Source organism: Cololabis saira, chromosome 5, assembly GCF_033807715.1.
Source record: "Cololabis saira isolate AMF1-May2022 chromosome 5, fColSai1.1, whole genome shotgun sequence".
Classification (NCBI taxonomy): Eukaryota; Metazoa; Chordata; class Actinopteri; order Beloniformes; family Belonidae; genus Cololabis; species Cololabis saira.
In genome coordinates, this window is record NC_084591.1 from 25,102,165 (window position 1) to 25,119,313 (window position 17,149).

At 38.9% G+C, this 17,149-nt stretch overlaps 3 protein-coding genes across 5 annotated transcripts in view; 2 read left to right on the plus strand and 1 right to left on the minus strand.

Moving 5' to 3' along the window:
- Positions 1 to 7,229, plus strand: part of zgc:173742 (DNA topoisomerase I, mitochondrial) — a 47,790-nt gene extending 40,561 nt beyond the window's left edge. For all 3 annotated transcript variants that reach the window (XM_061721320.1, XM_061721321.1, XM_061721322.1), the window contains exons 16-20: positions 3,823 to 3,937; positions 4,540 to 4,667; positions 4,862 to 4,962; positions 6,176 to 6,325; positions 6,886 to 7,229. In XM_061721320.1, the coding sequence (XP_061577304.1) occupies positions 3,823 to 3,937; positions 4,540 to 4,667; positions 4,862 to 4,962; positions 6,176 to 6,325; positions 6,886 to 6,988 (597 nt within the window). In that variant the 3' untranslated portion in view covers positions 6,989 to 7,229. The remainder of the gene's footprint in view (positions 1 to 3,822; positions 3,938 to 4,539; positions 4,668 to 4,861; positions 4,963 to 6,175; positions 6,326 to 6,885) is intronic.
- Positions 7,230 to 8,437: 1,208 nt separating this feature from the next.
- hsbp1b (heat shock factor binding protein 1b) lies at positions 8,438 to 10,615 on the minus strand. Its single transcript, XM_061721324.1, has 4 exons — positions 10,418 to 10,615; positions 9,331 to 9,397; positions 9,068 to 9,197; positions 8,438 to 8,917 (listed from the first exon to the last, which is right to left on the minus strand). Exons 1-3 carry the CDS (start codon positions 10,460 to 10,462, stop codon positions 9,076 to 9,078), a joined length of 234 nt encoding a protein of 77 aa, XP_061577308.1. The 5' UTR covers positions 10,463 to 10,615; the 3' UTR covers positions 8,438 to 8,917; positions 9,068 to 9,075.
- Positions 10,616 to 10,861: 246 nt separating this feature from the next.
- si:dkey-246g23.2 (solute carrier family 66 member 2) overlaps positions 10,862 to 17,149 on the plus strand; it is a 93,994-nt gene continuing 87,706 nt past the window's right edge. Inside the window, exon 1 of the mRNA XM_061721325.1 lies at positions 10,862 to 10,978. The gene's annotated coding sequence lies outside the window, so the exon portion shown is untranslated. The remainder of the gene's footprint in view (positions 10,979 to 17,149) is intronic.

Sequence of the window (17,149 nt, forward strand, 5' to 3'; positions counted from 1 at the left end):
CTTTGGCCGGTTTATTTACAACAGCCACATGGCTGGCCCCCCGCCCTGCTGGTAGAAACGTGTGTCGCAGGCTCCGACGCAAATCTTCGTTAACAGAAATGTTTGATTTGATTTGTTTATTTGCACAACATAAAAAACGGTACAAAAGTTTAAATAAACATAAAAAAACATGAAAATATGTGCAGGTGAGAAAGGAAGCCCTAAATGGGCTTATTCAAAGTTCTCACCAGGAAAAATAGATTGTATTGAACTAATAGCAAGAACAAAAAAACAAACAAAAAAAAAAACAGCATTCAAAAAAGATGGATATAAACAGACAATTTCTCGGTGTGCACGTGCAGAAGTGAGTCCACATTAAGTGGAAGCACTTCTAGACGCTTGGTCAATAAGGCTGGTCTTCAATCTCTGTTTAAAACTATTAATAGACAGTGAAGATTTTGCGATAAGTATATGAGAGTTCCAGAGTGAGGAACCTCTGTCTTTGATGGAGAACTGAGTGCTATTGGTACGACTGAATGAAGAATGGAGATCCTCAAATTGTCTGGTATTATAGTTATGAATTTGCGAATTGGTCTTAAAAAAATCTTTGAAAGTACTTGGAAGCCTATTTGCAAGATAAGTGCATTTGTAAATGAAAGCACATGATTGAAGTATGTTAATATCATAGATGGATAATAAATTTAATTTTTTAAACAAAGGGGCAGATGGGGCCAAATAGGAGGCAGAAGTAGCTATTCTTACAAATTTCTTTTGAGTAATGAGTAATTTGTGTAGATTAAATGATTAAATTAAATGTTGAAATTTGATATTTATTCTACACATTTTTAGAGCATTGGAAAACGTTAAGAATGTTTGGGTCATGTTTGTCCTCCTATAGAAACCATATTAAAACAAAAAATACATTTCCCTCCCCCATCTATTTCCATTTTCAAACATTTTTGAAAAAGCTTCAGGGAGCCACTAGGGCGGTGCTAAAGAGCCGCATGCGGCTCTAGAGCCGCGGGTTGCTGACCCCCGGCCTAGGTTGAGAGTAGTTTTAATTTCTGACATCCCATATCTGTTTAGATCAGTCTGAAAGTTTTTCTTTTTTTATCTCCATGGTTTTGACTTTTTCTCATTGTCTTTATTTTTGCATATGTGTGGGCATCTGTTAAATGACCTGGAAAAAAATAACCTGACAAACGAGGTGTTCTTTTTCTTTGGCAACTAGTGATGTTTTAGTGCATAGATGCCTCCTCCATGTAAAAAAAAAAACAAGGGATTCAGTCTTCAAAGGTGAAAATTATGCACATACAGTAATCACAAATTGCCACTTGAGAGGCTTTACTACCAGGTGTGAACAAGATGCACTTATAATTGGATCACTGAGGATGGCTTTTAATACCAGGTGTAAATGAGGCTTATTTGTTGTAGATGATTGTACGGATCAATGAGAAACAGAGCTCAACAGTATAACTTTTCCATATGTGTGGAAAAATATATGTGTGTGTGGCATATGTCTGTAGCCTGGCTAACACACATATGCATATGCGCCCATCATGCTGAACTTATCTGTGCAGCTATGCAATTTGTCTGGAATCATCCTTAAGGCCAATCCCAATACACCCCCTACTTTCTACCACTAGCCCTCCCTCACTACCACTACCCCTAAAAATCAAGCCACAAATTTTTAGGGCCCTTGAAATCTTCCCAGGGCCCTGTCCCAATACACCCACTACCCCTTCTTTTCAGCACCACCCCTAAATTTTGCTTGCTACGTCACTACTTGGTTTACGTTCGGGTACGTTAGCGACTGCGTAGTTACGTTTGCACATACGTCACACCATATCAGGAAGCTGAGAGCCAAAAGCTGTAAATTTCAGCTGTAGCACTGTTAATATGCCCCTTTATTTAGTTTTAATGTTTTTTCAGGTGTAAAAGTAACAGTTAAGATCCCCGACCTGGGCTCAGTTTATCCAAATAACGCCTGTTAAGAAATTTGCTCCGAAAATTTCGAGATGAGTACAGCTGGCTGCCGGCTCGGGAGCTGATTTTATGGTTCCGCGTTAAATCGACGCAGAGCCTACGCCGTAGGGTACGCGGCGACGCGCACCGTACGTTGCGCGTCGCCGCGTACCCTACGCCGTAGGCTCTGGGTTGGTGTAACGCGGAACCATAAATCAGCCTTTTATTCTGGCGAGGTTTGAAAAAGACTTTGCAACAACCCGCAAACGAGTGATTATGTACATTCACTGAGTGAATATTATGAAAGTAAAATATATATTTCTCGCTAGAAATGTAATCAAAACGCATTGTTATGCAGAAACTAACTTAAAATATTGATTTTATTCACTAAAAAATAAGAAATGTCCGCCGTGTTTTGTTTTTTTTTTTGATTCAGTCCGCAAATGACGACGAAAAGCATTCTGGGAAATTTTTCTGGCCCTCAGTCAGCTAGGGTGCATCTGAAAGCCCTCCCTGTGAAGGGCTAGATTCATACTCGTTACCCCTAAATAAGCACACTTCCCCTAGGTGAAAAGAGGAATTGGGACACCACCCTCACGGAAACGTGCAAAATTTAGGGGTGGGGCTGAAAAGTAGGGGTAGTGGGTGTATTGGGACTGGGCCTTAGTTTTATTATGACTCTCTGTCTCTCTCGCTTTCTGTGCGTCTCTTTCTGTCCGTCTCTCTATCACGCTCTTGCTCTCTGTATGTGTGTGTCTCTCGCTCTCTGTCTCTGTTTCTCTCGCTCCCTGTCTCTGTGTTTTGTTTTTTCCTCACTAAATCTTATGAGATAAATTACTTCAATGTATTTCAGTCCAGACAAGAGGATTGTTTTTTTTTTTTGTATGTTTGTTTTTTTTCCTAAACTATTTTCTCCACTGTGTATTTTGACTACAAGAGTGTTTTTGTTTTGTTTTTCATTCAGGACCTCGGCAGCAGTCAGTGCATTTTTGGTGACATAACCAATTCCAGGAAGAAATACTATGTTGCATTATAGTTGGAGAATTTGAATTGCAGTAATCGCACATTGTACGGATGACATGATGATTGATGACATTCACAAACATTTTCACAAATATGTGCACCTACAACACACCTACCACACTGTGCCCTCAGACTTGCTCACTCATTAGTATCAGAGGGGCAGAGTTGAGTACTGTAGCTCGTTACAAAGGCAGACTGATGCAAATGTATAACCGTATGGTGTGCAGCACATGCATGCTGTTGTACAGCACCTTTACAGGAAAACAGTCGCTCATGTTTCTGGCGAGCTTCTCCAGTGAAATGCTCATCAATAAGTCTGTGGCCTCAAAGTCAGGTGGTGAAGCTAATTTCATTAAACCAGCCACAGGTTTTAGTCTTCTTCAGAATCATGATTCCTTTTAAGATGAGCCGTTGAGAACTGTATGTTTTAATCCATAATGCCTCTTAACTACCTGCACACATCCAGCAGTTTGCAAGTCATATTAACACGTTTGCAGTGAGTATGTTGTTTTACTTTCACTCCCGTGTCTGTCTAAGTTTCCACTTTTAATTCTCTTTCATCTGTCTTGTTCAAATGGTCTCATCTTCACCATGTAACCGCCGACTTTGACAACTCTTACTCACTGTAACGCCTACAAAAATATCAGAGGGAAAACAGTAGTCTGATCTTTCGTATTCTCGCTAGTTCTAATGAATGCTTATAAAGATATAGATGGTCTTTTATGTTTTTGTTTTATCATACAGTAGATGGTATAACATTGAGATTACAATACCACAGCACCACCTAGTGGGTTTTCAACAGATTTTATGGTGACTGTGCTTTGATGGTCTCTCTCTCACCATTGCTCATTGCAGACAAGCCTTTTGAACAAACATCTGAGCTCTCTAATGCCTGGTCTGACTGCAAAGGTATTCAGGACATATAACGCCTCCATTACCCTGCAACAGCAGCTGAAAGAGCTCACAAACAGTAAGTCATACACACTGAATAGACTATAAACAGGAAAGCTCATTAAAAAGCTGTAAGACAGATTTCTGAAAGCTTTAGCTCATAGTCCTCAACCAATCTGCCTAGCTCTTGCCACAATTTAAAACCTGCACACTTGAAAAATGTATTTTTAGCTGTCTTGATTCAAGATGCTCATAATGTCATTCAGCCTTTTTAGCTCTGGCAGGAACCATGTTATCACTGTACCCAGTCTGCCTCCTCCTTGTCAAGGTCTCATTGGTTTGCATCTGCCTCCGTTTCTCATTCAGATAGAATTCCCATTCATTTCTAGATTGATGCTGAAATCCAATATGCAGGCTTACATGTAGTTGCAGGCACTGTAGCATGAGTCCGAGGAGAAAAAGGGTTGAATTTAATTGGGTGCTGCAATAATGAAATGAAAAAATGTAACTTACTGTCTGAGTATGTTGAAGGTTTTGAATTTGTGCAAACTGCCATGCATGCATAAAGTAGGCAGTAATTATATGAGAGTATGCTTCTGTGATTTTTATCTTTTTAAATGAAACTGCATAGTTCTGGTTCAATGCATGCGTCCTCAACTAGAATTCTGTCACCCTCCAAAGAATCTGACAATGAGCCAGAGAAGCTGCTGTCTTACAACCGTGCGAACAGAGCAGTTGCTATTCTGTGCAACCACCAGCGGGCGCCGCCAAAGACCTTTGATCAATCCATGGCTAACCTTCAGACCAAGGTAAGGACAGCTTCACTGTTGCACCAGATGACAAGGATGATATTGCATCAGAAAGGACAATATTAGTGTTTTGTTTTTTTCACAACTAACGGGGGACAATTACAGAAACGTGTGTGACTTATGTAACCTTCACAACTCCATGATAATGTAACACTAATCCATGGTGAGAAATGTATGTCCTGTTTTCCACCCAGATTGAAACAAGAAAAGAAAAGCTGGCTCTAGCTAAGACGGAGCTGAAACAGGCTAAGAAGGAGGCCAAGACCAAAGGGAACTCGGACCCCAAAGCTCAAACGTAAGTGTCATAGGACCATGAAAAACGGAAAACTGGAAACATTAAACTATATAATATTTGTAATTATCTGACACGACTTCCAATTCTACATCTAAATGATGCCATTGATGTTTAAGTCCTTCCAATATGACTGCATCAGCATTAAACTAAATAAGATCCACTAATAGACCATTTCATCTTGGTGAACACATGCTTTTAAATCATGACTTAAAACCATTTACTGTACTGTCAGACACAATTTACATTTCAAAAAAAGAACAAAAAACTATTAAATATGATTCTGTGATATGAGGTGTTATTTCTTATTACCTTAAACTCAGATTATTGAGTTGTTTTGTCTGGAGATGCAGTTTGGAGTTTCTCAAAAATAAGTTGATACAATTTTCTGAGATCTTAATGAAATGTCTCGCTTTGCGGCATGGTTTTGTTGTCAACCGTGTCTTTATAAATTTGTTTATAGCAACTGGTTTTCATAGGTAATTTGAGCAATTTAACTTGTTCTGCTGGGTAAGCCTTCTTTTGAAAATGAAACTTTGGGCTTCCATGCAAATGTAAATTTGCACACAAACTTCACATATTGTTCTTCTTTGCAGACAGTACCAACCCAAAACCTCCTTGTTCTGTCATACCAACTTTTTATTTGTTAATCATCCAGTTTTGCATTTCAGGCCTGAACATATTGCATTAATACGTTAGTATGGGGACACTGGTGTGCAAGTAAGGAGATGAAAAGGGGGGGAAAAAAGTTTTAAAACAGATAATGTAAGCATATTATTGGTGGATTGGCAGATGATTTTCATTTTGTATGAGAATATTATTGAAATGTTAAAAATAGAGTGTTTCTCAGCAGGCATCAGGATGCCTTGCCATTCCCTGGAAGAGCTGGCTGGGCAGAGGGACGTTTGAGCCTCTTCGTTCAGGCTGTAGCCCCTGCAACCCAGTCTGGCTGAAAGCAGGCTGGATAGCTCTAGTTTTACCTCCTTCTATAACATAACAGCACCCTGCAGTTCTGAACACCTCAACTGAACAGCTCATGTTATGTCTAAGTTTTTACATAAACTCAGACATCCAAATATGTTAAATGACAAGTCTTTTTTTCCCTACTTTTCCCCTCACATCAGCACCAAAATAAACCAAATGTCAGCTCATTGTTTGAATGATTTACTTTGGGCTCTGTTGTAGCTACATTTGTACGTGTATATAATTGTTTTAGACTGGTGGAGAGGAAGAAGGCAGCAGTAAAGCGCTGTGAGGAGCAGCTGCTGAAGATGGAGGTCCAGGCAACTGACAGAGAGGAGAACAAACAGATTGCTCTGGGTACCTCAAAACTCAACTATCTGGACCCACGTATTACTGTGGCCTGGTAAGTGAATGTTTATCTGGACTGTAGGTTCTAGGATAAATGGACATCGCTACTCTTGAACACATTTTCCTCACACACAATCCCAAAACCTAATTTTACTACTTTTTGCAGTCTTTACTTCCCCCTGCTGGTCGCTTGACAAAGTACTGCCTTTTTTGCCCTTTATATTACAAACGGCTGTACAATCCACAAACTTATCCCTTGTTAAATCTATTAACACTTAATGTGTGTATATTCTGTCAAATGAAGGTCTGTCATCATATTGCTAATTTGTGGCTTTGAGTCTTACTGATTGTGAGGTTGATTTACCCTTAATCTGAGATCCCTTTTTTATTAAACCTTTTGTAAAACTAACTAGCTCTAAATAGCTTTCCCAACAATGTAGAAATTAAGACAACTGTAAAGAAGGTATTTATTTACTCAAATATTACTTTTTTTTTTTATTTCTACTGCAGTGTTAGGACAAAATATCTGCATATCACTCTTAAGTTTAAAGTTTGCATGGAACTGGCTAATAACTTGTGATTAAATCTAATAAACAATTCTATTGTTTTCCCTAGGTGTAAGAACATGGGGGTGCCCATAGAAAAAGTCTACAATAAATCCCAACGGGATAAGTTTGCCTGGGCCATCGACATGACGGAGGCGGACTTTGAGTTCTAAAATTAAACTTCAACACCAGATTCATAAACTGATAAGATGCAACTAGGGAATCTTTGACGTTAAAACGTACAGTACTTTAATACTGCATTTATAGGACTACTGATGATGTACTGTGTGTGATGTGGCCAAGCTTTTCCCAAATGTTTGTTGTTGCTCATTTTGGTTTGATCGTATAGGTGCTTAATTTAGATGATTTCTGTTGGTTGCTGTGTATTTACATTTTGTTGGCATTAATTCAAATAAAGGTTCCTAATTTGCTGTATAATGGAGACATACTTTGCTTAAATACTACTTTTGAGAGGCAGTGTTGTAAATGTGATTTCAAAGGCATCCGATGTAGGGGGTGGGGCTTGCTGGCGGGGGGGTCTCCTGCTGTCCCTCTTCCGGTCCTCCGTGGGGCTGCTGGTGGCCTGGGTTTCTCCCTCGTCGGCGTAGTTGTGCCCTCCCTCCCTCCACTCTAGTTGCAGTTCAGGTAAAGCCTTGTTTTCACTTTGCACACGAACAATTACAGACATACACACCTGCTCACTCACTTACATACTCACCCCACGGTTTTGGGGGAGAGATAATCACAGTAGCCTAGTCCTGATATAGGGCACTTTTCCACTAGTACGTACTCAGCTTGGCTCGCCTCCACTCTGTTTGGCGCTTTTCCACTAGGGGTCTAACGTGCAGAGTAGATACTTTTTCTGTAACTATTCTGCCGAGGTTCTAAGGGGACTGAGTCGGGCTGCATCTGACGTCATCACACTACACACCACCGATTGGTTGGGGAGTTGGCCAATTAAACGTCTGAGTCAGGATGTGGAGATCAGCGAAAGAGCGACTCTGACGGCAGCTTCTTGTTCATTTTATTCGACAGGCAATGACAGCGCAGAAGTCTGTTTCATGATCCAACTCTGAGGTGCAGATGTTCATAAACCTGGTGGCTGAGGAGAGAATTAAAAAGGGATCTAGATGTTCGATGAGGAACAACAAGATCCACCAGGAGCTCTGTCACTTCATAGCTGCTCGCGGCTACCAACTTTTCAGCAGCGCCGAGACAAACTAAAAAAATAATTAAAGCCTCGCTGCTTGAAGCTTCTCTCACTCATTTTTTTTTTAACTTTATCAAACACAAGCCACAGACCCAGCAGCACATATATCATCTCCATGTTCTACATGTTTAGTGTTGTCTTCTTTGTTTAGATCACACAATCAAATACGTCACAGCAGCTTCACTCCAACCCTCCTACTTCTGCTCCAGGTGCTGAATTGTTATGGAAAAGAAACCAGGCCGAGTTGAGCCTAGATGAGTAGACTAGGTACTAGTGGAAAAGTGCCATTAGTTTTAGAGACCTGAAATGGTTGCTGTGATTAAAAACTGGCTTATAGGCTTCTGCCCCCCCCTCTCCCTTTCAAGTGACTCAGTGCCGGACTAAATTCTTCAGTCACAAATGACAGACAACATTGTACTAAATAGCTTTAATAGAAGAGTGTCAGAAGTGGAATGTATCCTGCACCTTTGCACTAACAGTGGTGTTTGTCAAACACTGTGAGTTACAGATGTTTGATGTGCCATGTTGGTATGGAAGTTCTTCTGGCCAGTTAGACTGTGGGTTTAACTTCTTCATACAGATTGGGACAAAGCAGACTCCCCCTCTGCCATCATATAAAGGAAATCTGATCAAAAAATGATGGCAGCTGAAGAACCTCCAGGTTGATACACCAAATCCATAAACTGGGCTTCTGCACTAAAAGTTCAAGACATATCACTATTCTAGCTCACACGTAAGGTTCAACTTTTCAAGTCATTACATAACTGTAACCATTTCACAATATTCAATATATAAAAAAAATATTTCACACGACACACCAAAAGAAGTAATTTTCCGTGAAAAAGTCTGCTGCTCCTGAATATAGCACCGACTTCAGACCTTATTTAGCAACCTATGAGAAAGCAAAAGAGAAAATTTTTAAAATGCTGTAATGGAGAATGGTTGGCTTTTTAAATATGAGAACACCAAAAATATATTGTGAAATGGTGCTTTATAAACGAAATGTGAAATGGAAGCTGGGGGGATCCAACAGGTCTCTTACCTTTTTTATTATGATCCTTGATCTTCTTTAGGCTTTTCCGTTGTTGCCTCGACCTCTTCAACACCAGCCTGAGTCATCAGGTCAGCAATGTTTTTCTCCAAGTCATCGATACGTGTGCTCATCTCATCGAGTGGAGAATTGGTTAAGGCACATAAAAATAAGTATCTGGATTATTGAAATGATTAATTGCCCAGACAATTACATCTTTGTTAGATTATGCATAACTCCAGTTTAATTTTAATCTTAAATTATTTTTAGGATATTTCTCCCGATGATCTGGTCCGACATGGTCTGGAACTTGTCCTGCATTTGCTGCAACAGTGTCTGGACCTGTGAATGGGGGTAAAAATACATATTTGAGACGGTTCAGCCAAATAAATCACTTTGATGAATGCTGGCCCACTGAACATTACATTATACAATATATTAAGTTTCTAGAGATGTAAAGTCAACACAGCAAGTATCTACTATATATAAAGAAACAAAAAAACCTGGTTACTGTAAAAACACATCTTCAACTGTAAAGCCTGTAGTGTATAGGTGACTTGTGAAGAACAGATAAAGATAAATGGTTGGCTTGTTTCCATGCCAACACTGAAAGAGATGGGTAACCAAGGAGATGCCTCTTTTATACTTGCTTGTATAGATGCTTGTCATCTTAATGAAGGCACAAATTATTTTTAGACTCAAATAGTGCTCTGACATTGCCTTTTTAAAGTATCCATACGCTAATCTATAGCTCAGTATCACCATATGTATTAATCCCGTGTAAACAAGTGATTTAATAAACACAATCGTTTTCTTAGATATCTGGCTAAACAAAAGTGATTCGCTCAAGAGAAGAACATGTTTTTAAAGAGCTTTGATCGGCAAACTGTGAGGATAAATGTTAAATGCTTAAAATCTGCTGTAGGTTGAATGGCTGGCTCATCTCCATGACAACACTCAAACATTATCCAGGTAACGCTGAGGAGTAAAATGCTTTTTTAATGATTAATTATGGAATTTATAACATTTTAATGGACAGACACGAGTGAAGAAATGTACAAACGCTTGTTATCAGCCGCGTTGCCTCGCAGATCAACTAAAATGCGATGTTAGGTTTCCTCTGGTGTGATTTGATGATGTCATTTACATTACAACCCACTGATCACTACTGATTAACACCAACGTTTTCATTCGGTTGACACGGGGCTGACACGTTTCCAATCCGAAAACACACCAAACTAGTCACATGAACTGCTTTTAGATGTGCCGGTCTAACAGGAACTTCACCAAGATTAAAGTTGTTAGCATCGGCCGCTAACGGCTCTGCGGCTAGCGCTAGCGTGCATCGCGATCACGACTCACCACGTTGGTGAGGTCCTGCACTGATTTGGGGTCCGTCTCGGCCATGGCGTCGGGTAAATAAACACAAGCGTCGACAAAGTACAAACAAAATATAAGAGCTACAAGGCAATTATTCTGTTTTCAGGTTGGCAAATGCTCGCAATCACTACCAGCCTCAGCCCAGTCAGCTGTTCCACAACACACTAAGTCTCGCGAGAGTTGCGTCCCAGCGCTTAGGATTGTGGGACATGGAGTTTTATGATGAAAACGTACTGTACGGTGCTGTTATTGTTTTTAATTCATAAAAGCGAAGTGCTGACTGTTTTGTTTATTAACATAGATTGGGATTAATTAACTACTTGTAGCTCATAGTAAAAAACTTTAATAACGATTTTAAATGAATGAAGAATGAAATTACACGGGAAATACTATCTATTCACGCGCATCAGTGCGTGTTTCTCCTCCTCCGTGAGCGAGTTGGGATTTGAAAGTTGACGCTGCCAGAGACGCGAGTGGCGCTGCAAAACCTGAGAGTCCAGGTTAGGTTTTCACAGACTGGAGGAAGATAAATGAAGGCGGCTGGTAAGTGAAACTAGACATTTTAAAAAGGAAAGAATAAAAATAAAAAAAACTACTTTTACATCTGTGATGCTTTATGCATAGTCCTAATGAAGAGCGACTCAAAATCAGACCCGCGGGTACTGCGCGTGTAAAAGCCCAAACATGCTGATAAAAGAAGCAACTACTTTTAAGGAGAAGTGCAGACTTCCTCGGTGCATTTTATCCCAAAGATGTAGATTCTACCAAACATTGTGCAAACTGCGAGTCCCTTTTAAAACATGTAACTAGACTTGGTGGCCGCTGTTTCTTTGTGTGGAGGAGGAGCGCTATCCCAGAAGCCCAAAATTGATGTTTGCTTGTATAAAAATGCAGGCGTGTTGGCCCTACCCCATGAAACTATGCTCTCTTACATAACCAGGCTTGTTCATTCAATAGAGGTAGATCAACACTTTTCAGCTGCTGCTGTTATGCATTGCGTTTATGCAGAAGGGCATAGCAGGGGGTGTCTTGAAACTGTTAAGTCCTCAATAATATTTAACTTTTGGACTGCAGGAAAACAAAACTTTTTATGCAGTCTATTAAATGTTTACAGCAGGTTTGCTGCAGGCTTGAAATGCCCTAGGTAACTCTTTTAAAATGTGTACATGACAAACATTAACTGAGATATGGACAACTTAAAGAGTCGGCTGTCATGTCTCAGGTTCCATCTGCCACAGGCTATCTTTTTAGAGCAGTGAGGTCCTATATATATATGTGTGTGTGTGTGTGTGTATATATATATATATATATATATATATATATATATATATATATATATGTGTGTGTGTGTGTGTGTGAGAACTTGAACTTTTTTTGGGTGGGCTTAATTTTTTACTTTACAAACATGTATCGGATCATTGTTTTAAGCTATGCTGATGCCTGTCTTCTGACACTGATATCAAAGGTCTTGTGTTTCATAGTTAAGTTACACAGTAATTACTTAACACAGTGATGACAACAGTCCTACTATGCCACAAGACCTCTCAGACTTCCTGTGCTTCCTACTGTTTGCCTAGAATGTGTTGGTGTTTGTGTACACAACAACACACAGGTTCCCGCATAAAGTCAAATGCCATTCATATTTCTGAGCAGCCTTAGAAAATAAGACTATGGTGATATGCAACTGTTCATTCTGGAGCATAGTTTGGGTAATGAGAGGAATATTGACAAAGTACACACTTCTGAAATAGTTACCTCACTTGGTAGCTGTAATGCAGACCAAGCAATAGGGTGGTGAAAAATCCAAATTAACGTAATAAGAGATCTAAAGTCTGTATAAGGAAAACCTTTGCAGGGATGCAAAGATAAAGGTTAATGAAGTATTACTTTGGCTTTCATTGCAAAATAAGGTAGTTTGACATCCAGATGCTAAAGTACTTAAGGTAGCTCACACACATGTTGTTTCTTTTGTTTTTAAATAATCACTGGTGCATCTGATGTGTATAGTGGCCTCGGTTTCAGATACTTATACCATATAATAACATTATGGTATCTTTTTTTTAAATGTTCTGGCAGTGTAATGATGGATGCATTTGTCACATGGAAATGGAGGAAGTCTTCTTTATAAACACTTAGAATAAGATCAAACCTGACTGAGCCAGCATCAGAGAAATTAACTTGTTAAAGCAGCCCATGAGACAATTTTAAAGTGCAAGTAATAATAAGTATATTAAATAAGACAAAAAGGAATGTAGTAGCACTCAAATGAAAATGGATAGCCAACACTGTAGTTTTCATTCAATTTCAAATGGGATGTTCTGTTTTATTGAAGAATCTCTTCAGTATATTTTATTTATCTGACAGTAATCGTAGTTCAGTTTTTTAAGATTAGTCAAGAAACACATGAAGAATGAACCAAAACAAAGGAATATCTGAAAAACTAACTGCATCTTATGATTAAATTGCTGTCTGTATGATGTCATCAATAACCTAGATCAATGTGGTGGAATTTCATCAAACTCTTCTTTACTTTATTTTACAGTTTCCAGGTATTCGTTTACGCAATGCTTGCTTAGGTCCTGGTGCAGCATTCCTATTATGTTGAGGTCTGAACTTTGACTGTGCCATTGCAACTTCTGAGTTCTTTTGTTTTCAGCCATTCTGTTGTAGATTTGACTGGTGTGTGCTCAGTATCATTGTTCTGTTATATGACCCAATTTCAATTACCGGTAAGCTTTAGTGGCCAGACAGATGGCTTCACATTTTACTCTGAAATGCTTTAATCCGAGCTGTTTGTGCTGATATGCTGTTTCAGTGTTTGACAAACATGGCACTGTGTATTATGGCCACATATCTATAATTTTAAGTACTTTAAATTTAAGTATTATTAATAAAATAAAGATTTGGCATCCTGACTTGAGATCTCTAGAGTCTGAAAAGCAGCGGGTGTGTTTTTCTTTTAGCTGTTTCTCTCAACATTGCACAATTAGATTTTGGCATGAACTTGCTATCTTGACAGGAAATAATAATATTACATTTAGTGTTTATTATATATTGAAATAAAAAACAGCCCCTGATTCTTTTCTTAAACACTTCTCTAATTAATATTTGTAACTGAATGAGTTTTTAGTAATTTTATTTTTTTATTTTTCTCAGACAGATATGCACCAAATGGGGTTTACTGACAATCTCACTCACTGCCATTGCATTTTGTTTTAGCTTTTCCTTAATTAATAATGTAATATGACATTAGTCACCATTTTGTTTGTCATTGTAAGACCTTTTAGGAACTATATTTTTTATTATTGTACTTTCTTTTTTTTTTAATTATGTCGCCATGTTTAAAAGTTTAAAATTAAGAGGATGACTGTTTACGTACGCTTTCAAGTTTATTCCATCTTTCTTTGCATGCAGTGGACCAGAATAAACTTGTAAATAAACAGAATAAACTTATAAACAAGCATCAAGACCGCTCAGGTCCTCTGGTTCAGGTCTGCTCTGTCACCTGAATCAGAACTAAACATGGAGAAGCAGCATTCAGCTGCTTCTCCATCTGCAACAGATCTGCAACAAACTTCCAGAAAAGTGCAGGAAGTTGCAACCATCAGTTCCTTTAAATCAACGTTAAAACCTAACTTGTTTACAGCTGCATTTAACTGAATTATGTAAACTATTCTGAATTTATATTTAAACAATTTTTAATTTTAGTACTCAATTGTACTAAAGTTTAAGTACTTTAGTTTAAACTAACTTTTCTTTACACTGCACTGTAACTTTACCCCCGCTTCACTTGTTATTATTACTATGTAAAGCACCTTGAATTGCCTTGTTGCTGAAATGCGCTGTACAAATAAACTTGCTTTGCCTAAAGATTCACAGCTCCAGTAAATATTTACTTAACTGTGAACAATGAGAACCGTGAGTAGCTGGACTGTGGGAGAAACCAGATAGAGTAGGAGGGCCTGCTGGCTTGCATTCAGGCATGTTATCTGCAAACTCTGGCAGCGAATACTGACACCACCCAGCCAGGTCCTCTAGTGCCCCAATACCCGCCTGTCCTGTCAGCCTTTGCTGGCTGTTGACTGTTTAACCCTTTCCTTTCCTATCTCTCCAAGTCAGCTCTTGCTGCAACCCATTTCTAGATCTTTGACTTTAATATACCACTTGTCATCAGATTTCTGCTGTTATATTAGCATACTCATAAAATACTGCCATTCTTAAACTTTGTAAGCGTATATTTATTGCTCGTAGGTATTTAAATAAAGGGGAAAATTCTTCTTTGTTATTCAATGTAGTTGATTTTGTCTGTCTTGCTCAATCAAAAAATGTCTGTATATTTTAATCGTTTCTTAATCCCAGATAATATAAGTGTTTGATATTCTGTTTATAGAATTATTGTGATTCTTTTTCATTACATGTCATTACTGCACAAGCTAACGTCAAAGAAACCCCCAACTAACAGAACTTACTGTACAGGCTTTAACATGTTCTAAATTTTGTCTTTGATTAAAACACTAAGAAGTATTTAGATTATTTCATAATCTTCAATGCTTGTCACATATTTTGAACTACAGTGTGTGCTTGTTATTTATTGGAGCAATAACTTGAGTCAGTGATAATGCAAAATGGTTACAGTTGACTGTTACGATTTGAATAGAAAATGATTAAATGTGACTTGTTGTATTTTTTGGTTTGTGCTACTAGCTGAATGATAACTATGAAAAGTCTATAGCATTCCTAGATAACAGAAGGAGCAGAAGATAGCTTACTCAGGACCTGCAGTTGTGTTTTTTCTATATCCTACCCTTTTCCATCTGAAGCCTCTGTTAAAGAGAGCTGTTCAAGGTCATCCCTTTGCCACATTAAGTGACTGTAACAGAGTATTGGGATTTTTGTCATGTCCTACTCCCTTTTTATGCACCTTTCACTGTCAGATAAGCTCGACTTTCACACACTTTATGCTTTAACAGCATCTGTGTGTTGTTGAAGTATAGTAGTATCAGACAGGAGTTGGCCTGCCTGATCCTAATCCCATCCCTTAAAAACTAACCACTGACTTCATCTAAATCCCCCTTCCTGCATAAGATGCTAGCAGGTTTCCTTTTGTGACATAAACTTAGAACTAGTTTCAGTCATTATAATTTTCAAAAGTGTAGCAATCAAAGTTCAAACCCAACACAACTGAACCAAATTTGCAAAGAAAAATGAATGACTGTGTGTTCGATGGATGCCTCACTGATGCTTTTTCACTTAAAAATTTCAGTTAACATTAATGAGTAATCAGACTATGAGAGAAAGGATTGTCTCTAAACTATAAAGCTGTCTTTGTATATAACCAACGCCAGTGTTAATCTACACTCACCGGCCACTTTATTAGGTACACCTGTCCAACTGCTTGTTAATGCAAATTTCTAATCAGCCAATCACATCGCAGCAACTCGATGCTTTTAGGCATGTAGATGTGGTCAAGACGATCTGCTGCAGTTCAAACCAGCATCAGAATGGGGAAGAAAGGTGATTTAAGTGACTTTTAACGTGGCATGGTTGTTGGAGTCACCAACATGAAAGCATGGATCCATCCTGCCTTGTATCAACGGTTCAGGCTGGTGGTGGTGGTGTAATAATGTGGGGGGTATTTTTCTGGCTCACTTCGGGCCCATTAGTACCAACTGAGCATCGTGACAACGCCACAGCCTACCTGAGTATTGTTGCTGACCATGTCCATCCCTTTATGACCACAGTGTACCATCTTCTGATGCTACTTCCAGCAGGATAACGGGCCATGTCTTAAAGAATCATCTCAGACTGAACTCAAACAGCGTCCACAGTCACCAGGTCTCAGTCCAATAGAGCACTTTTGGGATGTGGTGGAACGGGAGATTTGCATCAGGGATGTGCATTCGACAAATCTGCAGCAACTGTGTGATGCTATCATGTCAATATGGACCAAACTCTGAGGAATGTCTCCAGTACCTTGTTGAATCTAAGCCACAAAGGATTAAGGCAGTTCTGAAGGCAAAACAGGGTCCAACTAGCAAGGTGTACCTAATAAAGGAGCCAGTGAGTGTATTATGCAATATAAGCCATATCAATTGATATTCCTTTTCAAGTTTAATTAAAGTTAAAATTAGGATTTTCATCAAAGCTTTAAGGCATGTGTCAAATTAGTGCAGGAGGTGGGTATGAAGTCTACATGTATCTATACAAGACTTTGAATGCTGGAAAACTCCTGCATCACTTTTCAGTATTGTAACTTGTTTTTGTTAGTGTGACTCTCCAGACAGGGCAGTGGAGATGTGGGGTGGCATTGAATTTCTGACCACCAACAAGGGCTGCTGGTGTTTGTCGTATACAAGAAAAGGAACTGCAGTTGGGTACAACTTTAGCAGATGTATGCTGTCAAGAGAGAAAGGATTGATAACAATACAGAACTACATCAACCCATGCTCGAGGACTGACACGTGTTTATTGTATGTTAAAGAAATTGTTAATATGTATTAGATCATATTGCACTATATTCTTTAACTTCAAGACTTGTTTTGAATTGAACATCGTTGTCTTCTTGACATATGTTTCATTACACAGCATGACTGTTATTTAGTAGTGGTTACTCCTGGCGCCTCAAAGCAAGAAGGTTCCTGGTTCGACTCCCAGGCCCAGCAGGAGTCTTTCTGTGTGGAGTTTGCATGTTCCCTCCCACAATCCAAAAGCGTG